Raw genomic sequence first — 10,227 nt, 5'->3', positions numbered from 1 at the left:
CCACATGTTCAATAGGCATAACTGAAGGAGTGACATGTAATTAATGTAAGTGGCATTTGGCACATACTTGGCCATATTTGTCGTATGGCATATTCTGACAAATTAAATCTTCACTGTTGGATTTCCAGAATCTCTTCACTCAGGTATTGTACCACAATTGATAAAAGACTGCAGTTTTTGTGCATCTGTTTAGCTGTATGACCAAAATATACCTGTGTTACTGTAGTTTTAAATACTATTCTCGGACAGTTGTGTATTTTAGAATGAAACTATAATTACTAAGGCTTTAATGTGTCCATCTCTGGGAGTGATGTGAATGCACGTATAGGTGCTGAATCAAAGTTCGAGTTGCTGCAGCACACTTAAGAAAGTCAGAAACAGAGGCAAAGTAAAACTGAAAAGGTTAAAAAAATGTATGTAACATTGTTCTGGAAGATTCCAAAATTAGCAAGTTAATTAGTAACAGGTGTGTATAAAGGAGCATTCAGCAAAAGCTCAGTCTTTGCAAGCAAAGATGGGTCATGTGCCAAATGCCAATGAGATAATTGTCAATTAGTTAAAAAGAATCTGCTCATGGTCCCAATGATATGGGTGGAAACCACTGTAGACGTGTGTGACCTTCAAGCCTGCAGGTGACACTGCATGAGAAACTGTCATGCTACTGTTAAGAATATAGACACATGGCTTGGGAATACTTTTGGAAAACAGGTGTCTCCTATTACCGCCCAGAACTACATCTAGAAACGTAACATTAAACTACAAAAGAACTCCCACAACAACTGCTGGTGAACTTTGATGATGTGATGACACTCATTGAGTGTGTCATCACCTACTGCATCACAGAATGGTGCTCTGGTTGTCCTGCACAAAACAGAAAGTCTTTTCAGCAAATTATGGTGCACAAGCTGCACCATGGCCATCATTACTGACCCCTCACATCCGAGTCAGAAGATTTTCCTCCTCCTCCCTTCTGGCAAACATTACAGTAAACTTCATTCACATAAACACATAAATAGTATTTATTGCACCTGACATATATTTGTGCAAGATATACCTTGTGTGACATACACTCTGTGTAGTGTGCATCACTGAATAATTTCCTTAGCAATATATAATACACTGACATAGACGAATGGACATCTAATAAGTGTTTACAATTGTTTTTATAATTCTATTTCCTTTTGTATAGATTAATTTGTGTGGCATCAGGAGCTGCTCCAACAGAATTTCATATTATTAATCTATCTTACAAGGAAGAAGCCACGCATCAGTACTGTTCACTCATGTCAGGTAGACTGAAAGACCTGACTGGGACACTTTAACTGGCAGTCATATATGCCATAGCACAACCAGCAGCAGTTTTACAGAGGAGGTAAAGGCCTTTAGTAGTCAAGTTTCATAAGTTAAAATTGTGACCTCTCTCAGAGTTATTTCAATATTTATGTAAAAAACATTTGAAGCTGAAACTCAATGCGGCCATTATTCAATTTAAGCTGAATGTCAAGGAATAGAGTACCTGACTTTACATGGCAGCAGAAGACAAAATATTACTAACATTTGTATTTACACATAATCACCTAAAGCTTCTATTTTCAATACTTAGTTCAGATATAAGCGTCTCTGATTCAGAACTAACTCATTTGCTGATGATTTGATGTCATAAAAGTTAATTTTACAGACTGGTGTCTGATGTTTTGATGTTATTAGTAGTTGGTCTAATCAGTTTAACAGATTCGTGGACTGCTTTATCTAGAGTCTGATAGACAACAAACAATAAAACCAAATTTATTTTCACTAGGCCCCCCTATTTAAAATGAATGAGGTGGCTAAACATTAGAACCACCTATTCTTATAATGCGCTCCAGTACAACACCACTACCCACTTTGACCTCTATAATAAACATATAGTAGAATTATCAGTTTTAACCTAATAACTGAGAAATTATAACCTGGTAAAAGTAGAATTCATGGCAGAGCCTCTGTATTGGATTGCCTTTAATTGCACATTTGGTCATAATGTTATTCCCGTTATAACCTGTGTTTATATGTATCTGACAGGGGCCTTTCATACTTGTGCTTATTGTGAATGTAATGAGAATTACACAGGTTCTGTACTTAAAAAGATCATATTATCTTTTTCATGATCTAATATTATGTGAAGCTGGGTGTCAGTATTAAATATGATCCAAGCCCAAATCTTGAGGTAAACATCTGCTTGCATGCTGGCTGTAAGTTAACAGCCCCGGTTGCTGTTTGCAGTATTAGCTTGGATGTGATATACGGCTGACATGGAAGTCCTTGAAAGGGCCTCTGCTTTGGTTTCCCAGAACTAACAATTTGCTGACAGAGTATGAATAAAAATCTAACAGGGAGATGCTTTCTGTTGTTTGACATGTTTAGTTGTGTAGGACCCTGTAACATTTGTTCTGTAAAGGTCTTGTATAAATAAATTTTGGCTTGATGTAGAAGAAGTGTCAGCTGTTTAATATCTATTCCTTTGTTTAGAGCCTTAGACAATTTTTGGCTGAACACAAACTGCAGAATTGCTTAAAGAAAGTACACAAACACTATAACAGCAAAGTTTCACTTACTGTCCTGGTCTTTATCATCTAAACTGAGCTTCTTTGAGAGGTGAGTCAGAAACTTGAGTTATTTACTCTGGTACCCAACATTTATACATCATAAGTTTTGTGTGTGTGAAGCATTAGCTTTACAGAGCCACGAAAATGTTTTAAACTTGTATTTATATGCTTTTGTGGCCTATTAGTAAAATGTTCCATATGTCTCTTTGTCCCTCCAGAGGTCCAACAGCAACATGTCTGTAAGGAGGGGAAGGTTCTCACTGACCAGAAGCTCCGGAACCAGGAGATGAACTCCAGTCTGGACCAAGAGGACCCAAAACCTCCACAGACTATTAAGGAACAGGAGGAACTCGTCATTGGGGAGAGCAGCTTGTCCTGAAGCAGAAGACTGATACCTTAAAGTTGATTCTGACTGATGAGGAAAATGAGCCCAGTGAACCAGAAGGAAGCAGTAACCAGGAAGGAAGAAAGCATGTAGACCCAGGATCAACTAGAAATGCAGAGTCAAAGAAGACATATGCCACAGTACCAATGCAGACAGCTCTCTAATGTCAGAAACTCTCTGTGATACTGAGTCAAAGAAAAGTTTTTCAGATGTGACATTTGTTGTAGTGTTTATCAGTAATGTACCAATTGAATTTACATCGGAGAATCCAGACAGCTTTGTCTGCAAGACATGAGGAAAACTTTAATGATGAAGAAGCATACAAAAGTCCATAAGGTCAAAACCCATGTTCTTTTGGGGCCTGGTGGCTCAGAGCATTGGGTTAGTATGCAGGAGGTAGTGGGTTCAAATCCCACCCAACCAGGTATGAATGTGTGAAATGTGTTCTGACTGCTGTAGGGGGTCCTTAGACACAATATGTACATGGTGCATTGTTTGCATAAATGTACTTCAACAACGCGACCATATTAAACAGGGCAAGTCTGTATTAGCTCTGGTTTTCTGGATAACAAGCACTGAGACCAATTTCAGTGAATTGTTTTCATATAACAGTTCAGCAAATATTTTAATTCACGTTGAATTGCACAGAGTTTTCTCCATTTGAAATCTGAACACTTCTTTCAACACTGCTGATGTGTTTTCTTCATGTGAAATTTAAAACATATAAGGCGGAACGAAAAACTGTCTTCGTTCTGCTGCCGGAGCTTCCCGCTGTGACATCAGGCCGACGTAAACAAAGAGGCGCGTGCAACGTTCGCTCCGCGCGTGTGTGTAGTTAGCGGGAAAACGTGCTCGTATTTTAGATACATCTCTGAGTATAAACGCAGCAACAATGTCCTCAGTTCAGTATCTGAGACAGTTTGTCACCGAGCGACTAACTGCTGCTGCCGAAGAAATATTGGGAGTTTTTGGAAAAACTATCGTCGAGTACGAAGAAGAGATCGATCGTCAGCGCAGATTGTTGGACATCGTTTGGAAACCGCAGATCAAACTACAGAGGATCGGTGGGTGAAAGCAGAATACATTCAATGAAAGTTAAATTAACGTTTACAATTAGTTTTAGGGACATGGACGAATGTAAAGAATAAAGGGGCTAAGTTAGCATTGAAGATGTAATTAAATAAATATCATACTTGGAGAAATTGAAAGGAAAAGCTTGTGATCTTAACGTTTGGTTTTGTGATTCTTAACAAACCACAAAGACTTAAACAACCGATGAATTGTGTTTAGTGGAGCCTGAGTGGGTTTGTCTCTGTCAGAGACATCGATGTTTGAACATGATTAGAATATGTGAACCAAACTCCTGCAAGGGATTTTATATTTTAACTCAATTTTAAGTTTCTCTGCCTCGTGGCACCTACACTTGAAACCTGTACAAAGTAACTTGGTCAGTGCTCTGCAATATTCCTCAGATGATAAAAGCAGGACTGAACTAGTTTAGTGATGTGATGCTCAAAACTCAAGTCAAATAAAACACCAAGGTTTCTGTCCAGTTCTGAGAATTTCCGATTTATATGAATTTAATTCCCGAAAATTTAAAGACATCCAGTTTCTAATATCGGACATCCCAGTGGGATTGAGAAGAGAATTGGACCAATTATTGATCTTTGGGAAACATCATACTCAGACGGGGAGAGGGATGATATATAATTGTCAATGGAAACACCAGATTTCCTATTTGACAAATATGAAGCAAACAAGTTTAACTCTGTGCCCAATACCCACCCAGTGCTTCAGTGCATCCAACAGAACATTATGATCAACCGTTTCAAATGCAGCTCTTCAGTCCAACAGCACTAGAACAGAGCATAAGCCAGTCAGCATTAATTCTCAACAAACCACAAAAAACGAATTGGAACTTTTAAAAACTCTTGTTTGTTTCCAAAACTGCCAGCAACTGCAGCGAGACCAATTTAGCGAAACACTTTAGAGACAAATGGCAGTTTGAAAATGGGGCGGTAGCCAGTAAAAACTTTGTCAGAATAATGTCAAGTGGACCAGTTAATGCTTTCATATGCGATATGGTATCAAGTAGATTAGACAGTGTAATGGGAGAGAAATGGTTGTTCCAATAAGTATCTAGAGTTGTTGTGACAAAGGCTGGAGTGATAAGAAAAGTAAACTTTGACAATTATCATCATTTTCTAACATTATTTCTGATATTTCACCTAAAAGCAGTTTTACATACATCTGGCCTATTTGCCTATGTGTTTTATTTGGTAGGAAAATCGGAGTCTTCTGCGCGAGACTCTGGCCCAGAATTTGTGAATCTCTCAGACAGTTGTAATCCAAAGCAGTGCAACAATCTAAATATCAAAAGCAAACTTGATTAACGTATTGAAGTAACCAGTGGGTGAAGAAGTATCCTTTCAATAAAATAAGGTCAAATTAACAGTACAGATTACTAACAGTCCTCTATTTGTTGAAGTTGTTTTGTTTCACGTAACTTTACCCCATTAACCATCAAAAAGAGTTTTTAAAGTCAGGCCAGTCTCTACAGTCAACTTTATCAACCATATCCAAATGACAGTAATTACAGCAACATTGCCATTCTGTTTCTGAATACTTTTAAAATTGATTTATGATTTGCATATTGCTAGATGGCTAAACTTTTGGGTTCACTCATTTCTTGATTTCATAAAAATCCATTGTTGTGCAAAATCTTTTAAAAACACATCATCTCCACTGGGTGACATGTAGTGAAATATAAAGGATGATCCATTGTTGTACAGAGATGGTTTTGAAGCTGCTGAAGATCCCATTGATTCTGAACAGTTCTTCAAATCATTAGTCTGGTGGATTCCTTTAGCCGTGAGCAGTCCTGTCAGGTGATTGTGTGGTTTGCTCACTGTTGCTGACCTGGTCTTATATACGAGGAATAAATCCAGACCTTCTGATCATCAGCTTCTTCTTTGTTCTTTCAGTTTTCTTGACAGCTGGGAACCTTCCGATCACAGTGAAATGTCTTCTGGATATACTGACATTTTATATGTATGTTTGTCAGAGGTTCACATTTGTGATTATTTCATAGGTGTGATAATGTGATAAGGCGTTAATGCAAATTCCCTTTAAAATAACACTTTTTTTCAACACTGTTAACTGAGTTTCTGTTACAATCACCTGTTGCTTCACCTGTGCAGAGCTCGACAGTGTGAGTCACCAAGTAGGAAAACTGGCTGTTTATGAGCATTTTATTTAATTCGAAGAGTGGACTGAGTGAAATGAGCAGATGTGAAGTTATGGTTGTGATATTTCTGAAACAGTTTCACTGCCGGCTGCATCTCTGTAAAACAGAGGGCACAGCAGCAGCTGCAGGGAGACAGATCAGAACTTTTATGTTGTATTGCTACTTGCAAATACAGCTCAGCAAGTAAAAAGCCAATATAAGTAGTTTTTTTTTTAACAAACTAATAAAAGGTAAGGTCAGCTCTGCTTGCGATGATCACGTATATGTGTTGCCATATTAAGCTGTAGCACTGTAACCAAGCTAGGAAGCTATGTCCTTTTTTTATCATCGTCTCATCAGTAAAATATTTCTTGGGTCCCTGCAGAGATCCCACAGCAACATGTCTGTACGAAGGAGGAGGTTCTCACTGACCAGCAGCTCTGTAACCAGGAGACAAACTCCAGTGTGGACCAAGAGGACCCAGAACCTCCACATATTAAAGAGGAACGAGAGGTACTCTGCAGCATTCAGGAGGGAGAGCAGCTGGTCCTGACCCAGGAGATGGATACCTTTAAGTTGACTCCTACTACTACTTACTACAGCAACAATGTAGACGGCTCTCCCATGTCAGAGACTGTCAAGGAACAGATCGATTGTCAACACAGACTGCTAGATATTGTTTGGAATCCCAGAATTAAGCTACACAGGATAGGTGAGTAAATACATATTGCTTTTTAAGAAAAGGAAAATGAATATGACTTATACACTGCAAAAGTTCCAACTTTTTAAATATTGCAATAAATGCTATTTTATTTAATCACCTGAATTGTTTCTTATCGGACAAAAGTACAAAGAAAAGATTTGAACAACTTTTTAAATTTCCTGAATATAAGCAAATTCAGTGTTTGATGCTGCACCACTCTCTAAAAAAAGTTGTGACAGGTGTATAAAATATTCATGTAACACTGTTCTGGATGATTCGTTAGTTAGAAGGTTAATTAGTGACAGGTGACAGGTGGTTGGATTTAAATGAACCTTCACTAAAGGCTCAGTATTTGTGAGTAATGATGGCTCTTTACTACTTTGTGTCATATGCCAATGAGTGAATTTTCAATAAGTTCAAAAAGAATGTTTCTTATTCAAAGATTGCAAAGAATGTAGGTCTTTAGGTCACAAGCTTTCACAAGCAGAAACTGTACATAAAACAAAGAATCAGTCTCTCTAACAATGCTGCCTTTAAGTTAAGTTTGTGCAACTTGTATTTATTTGCTCAGATTTCAATTTTTCTATCATGGCATCAGTAACACATTTCCTGTCTCCCAGGGCAAAATCTCTGTATGGCAGAGGAGGTTCTCACAGACCAGCAGTTCTGTAACAACGAGGGGAATTCCAGGCTGGATCAGGAGGAACCACAGCCTCCAAAGATTAAAGAGGAACAGGAGCAACTCTGCAGAAATCTGGAGGGAGAACAGTTGCTAATGAAGCTGGAGACTGATACCATTATGTTGACTCCGACTGATGAAGAAAGTGACCACAGTCAACCACAACCAAACAATAATCATCAGCTCCTCTCTCACAGCTCTCCAGTAGCTGACAGCCAAGACCATAAAGAAAGCCAAGCTAGCTTGGGATTGTCAAAGCTGAAAAAGAGGCATCACAGAAGCAATGTGGACAATTCATCCATGTCAGATGTTCACCTTAATACTCAGACATGTAAAATGTCTTTTAAATGTGACACTTGTGGCAAAGCCTTTAGGTATAAGTCCCAGTTGAATAGACATCTGAGAATCCATGCTGGTAAAAAGAAAGAACACAAGTTAAAAAGACATCTACCAAATCACACAGGTGAGAAGCCATATGTTTGCACCAGCTGTGGGAAGCAATTCAAGCAGAAAGCTTTACTGACTGATCATTTTAAAGTTCACACAGATGAGGCTGAGATTTGCAGTACATGTGGGAAAAGATTTAGTAGAAAGGCGTCTTTAATAGAGCATGTAAGACTACACACAGGTGAGAGGCCATGTATTTGCAAGACATGTGGGAAAGGTTTCAGAACTTCTTCAGGCTTGTTTATCCACTCGAGAATCCACACAGGTGAGAGGCCATATATTTGCAACACATGTGGGAAAGATTTTATAAGTAGGTCAGCCTTGGTGGTCCATATGAGAATCCACACAGGTGAGAGGCCATATCTTTGCAAGACCTGCGGGAAAAGATTTAATGATTGCTCAAATTATAAAACCCACATGAGATCCCACATAGGTGAAAAGCCGTACGCTTGTAAGACCTGCGGGAAAACATTTGTTTCTAAATCAGGTTTGTCAACGCACATGAAAATCCACACAGGAGAGAAGCCGCACGTTTGCAACACCTGTGGAAAAAGATTCCTTCTCAAATCAACATTACATATTCATTTAAGAAGACACACAGGTGAGAAGCCTTACCTTTGCAACACATGTGGGAGGAGATTTACTAACAAGGATACGTTCAAATACCACATTAGAGTCCACACAGGTGAGAGGCCGTTCCCTTGCCAGACATGCAACAAAAGCTTTAGGTGTATGCAATCGTTGACAAACCATATGAGAATCCACACAGGTGAGAAACCTTATGTTTGCCACACTTGTGGGAAAAGATTCAGTCTGAGTTCAACATTGAGAACTCATTTGAAAACACATACTAGATGAGTAACTACAATTTTTCAAGACATGTGGACAAAGATTTAATGATGCAGCAACTTGAATAGTACATGTGAGAATCCACACAGATGAGAAGCAATGTTCTTTTGATATACAGTATATGAGGAAGATTCCAGAAACCGTAGTAATTAGGATTCGGTACTGAACTTTGTCCAGTACAGACAGAAATCAATATCCTTTGTCATTCCCTGATGATAAATCTCATCTGCATCAGTGAGTCAATAAGCATGACTTGCAATTTTTTGCATTGTTTGTATTTAGTTTTTTTATTCTATAATATTTTTTGTTAAAGTGGATGCGGTTCAGGAAGTACATCTGGGATTTGGTAACCTGGAGGTTCCTTCTTCAAATCCAGCTTTTATACTTTTTAGTCATTGATATGTTAGCAGACAACTTTAAGTTGTGATAAATGGCTTTTAATTTTTATGTTGCTTTAAGTGTAAATATTTCAAACTACTGCAAAATAAACTAGATTTGTAGCATGATGTGTAGTATAATTTTGCTAGAATTGGTTTTAGAAAATTTTTTTTTTTTTTTTAAAGTAATGTTTAGGAACTGGATTCAAGCTCAAAGTGCTGGTATTGGTACTGACATTAAAAACTTTACCTAGGAAAATTGTTTAAGATGGCATTTGTTAAAATGCATTTTATTAAATTGTTGATTTGGCACAGTTTTTACCCCGGATAACCTTCCTCGTGCAACTCTGCCCAATGTCTACCAGTCTTGGGACTGGCACTGCATGGCCGGGGATGGGGCTGTGCTGTTGTGGTTCAGTGTCTTGCCCAGGGACACTTAGACTTGTGAAGTGTCCCTCGACAGGAAGCACGGGGCACGAACCTACCGTTTTAGTAATACCCAGCTCTACGAGTAATTTGTAAACTCACATGAAAACTTTCTCAGTTGAAAAGCAGCATCTCTGCAGGAGCTTCCTGGTAAACAAATGATTACAATAGATGCCACTATCCAGCAACATTCCCAGTCTGTATAGTGACCTTTGTTTTACGTCACACCCTCTCGCTCCTTTAAGATTCTGTGTTCGGTTTAACCCTTTAAGACCATAGAGCGTGTTGTCGGAGATGCAGTTTAGTGAGCCATCTGTTAAATGCTATAAATTTGAGATACCACAAAATTGAAGTGCACTTGAAACTACACAATCTGAACTTTGCACCAGTATAAAATGGTAAATAGTCACTTATATAGCGCTTTACAATGTTGATTCCCATTAACACACACCAATGGTGGTGGCTGCCATGCAAGGTGCTCACCTGACCCACCAGGAGCAACTTGAGGTTCAGTGTCTTGCCCAAGTACACTTTGACATGTAGCTGGTAGCAG

General features: G+C 38.5%; 1 protein-coding gene across 1 annotated transcript; it reads left to right on the top strand.

Annotated features, from left to right (window-relative positions):
• The first annotated feature begins 3,760 nt into the window (after positions 1 to 3,760).
• On the top strand, positions 3,761 to 9,520 carry LOC137098256 (zinc finger protein 260-like). Its single transcript, XM_067474302.1, has 3 exons — positions 3,761 to 4,031; positions 6,579 to 6,905; positions 7,517 to 9,520. The coding sequence occupies exons 1-3, from the start codon at positions 3,860 to 3,862 to the stop codon at positions 8,878 to 8,880; spliced, it is 1,863 nt and encodes a 620-aa protein (XP_067330403.1). The 5' UTR covers positions 3,761 to 3,859; the 3' UTR covers positions 8,881 to 9,520.
• Positions 9,521 to 10,227: the final 707 nt, after the last annotated feature.

The sequence above is a fragment of the Channa argus genome, chromosome 14 (genome assembly GCF_033026475.1).
Source record: "Channa argus isolate prfri chromosome 14, Channa argus male v1.0, whole genome shotgun sequence".
In the NCBI taxonomy this organism is placed as follows: Eukaryota; Metazoa; Chordata; class Actinopteri; order Anabantiformes; family Channidae; genus Channa; species Channa argus.
Note: the sequence above shows the minus strand (reverse complement) of the source record. Positions and strands in the feature narration are given on the sequence as shown.

Excerpts from the sequence above, each read along its gene's own strand:
- LOC137098256 (XM_067474302.1), top strand. The coding sequence starts at position 3,860 with ATGTCCTCAGTTCAGTATCTGAGACAGTTTGTCACCGAGCGACTAACT. Across the intron at positions 4,032-6,578 it reads GATCAAACTACAGAGGATCG|AGATCCCACAGCAACATGTC; the intron begins GTGGGTGAAAGC and ends GGGTCCCTGCAG. Across the intron at positions 6,906-7,516 it reads AATTAAGCTACACAGGATAG|GGCAAAATCTCTGTATGGCA; the intron begins GTGAGTAAATAC and ends CCTGTCTCCCAG.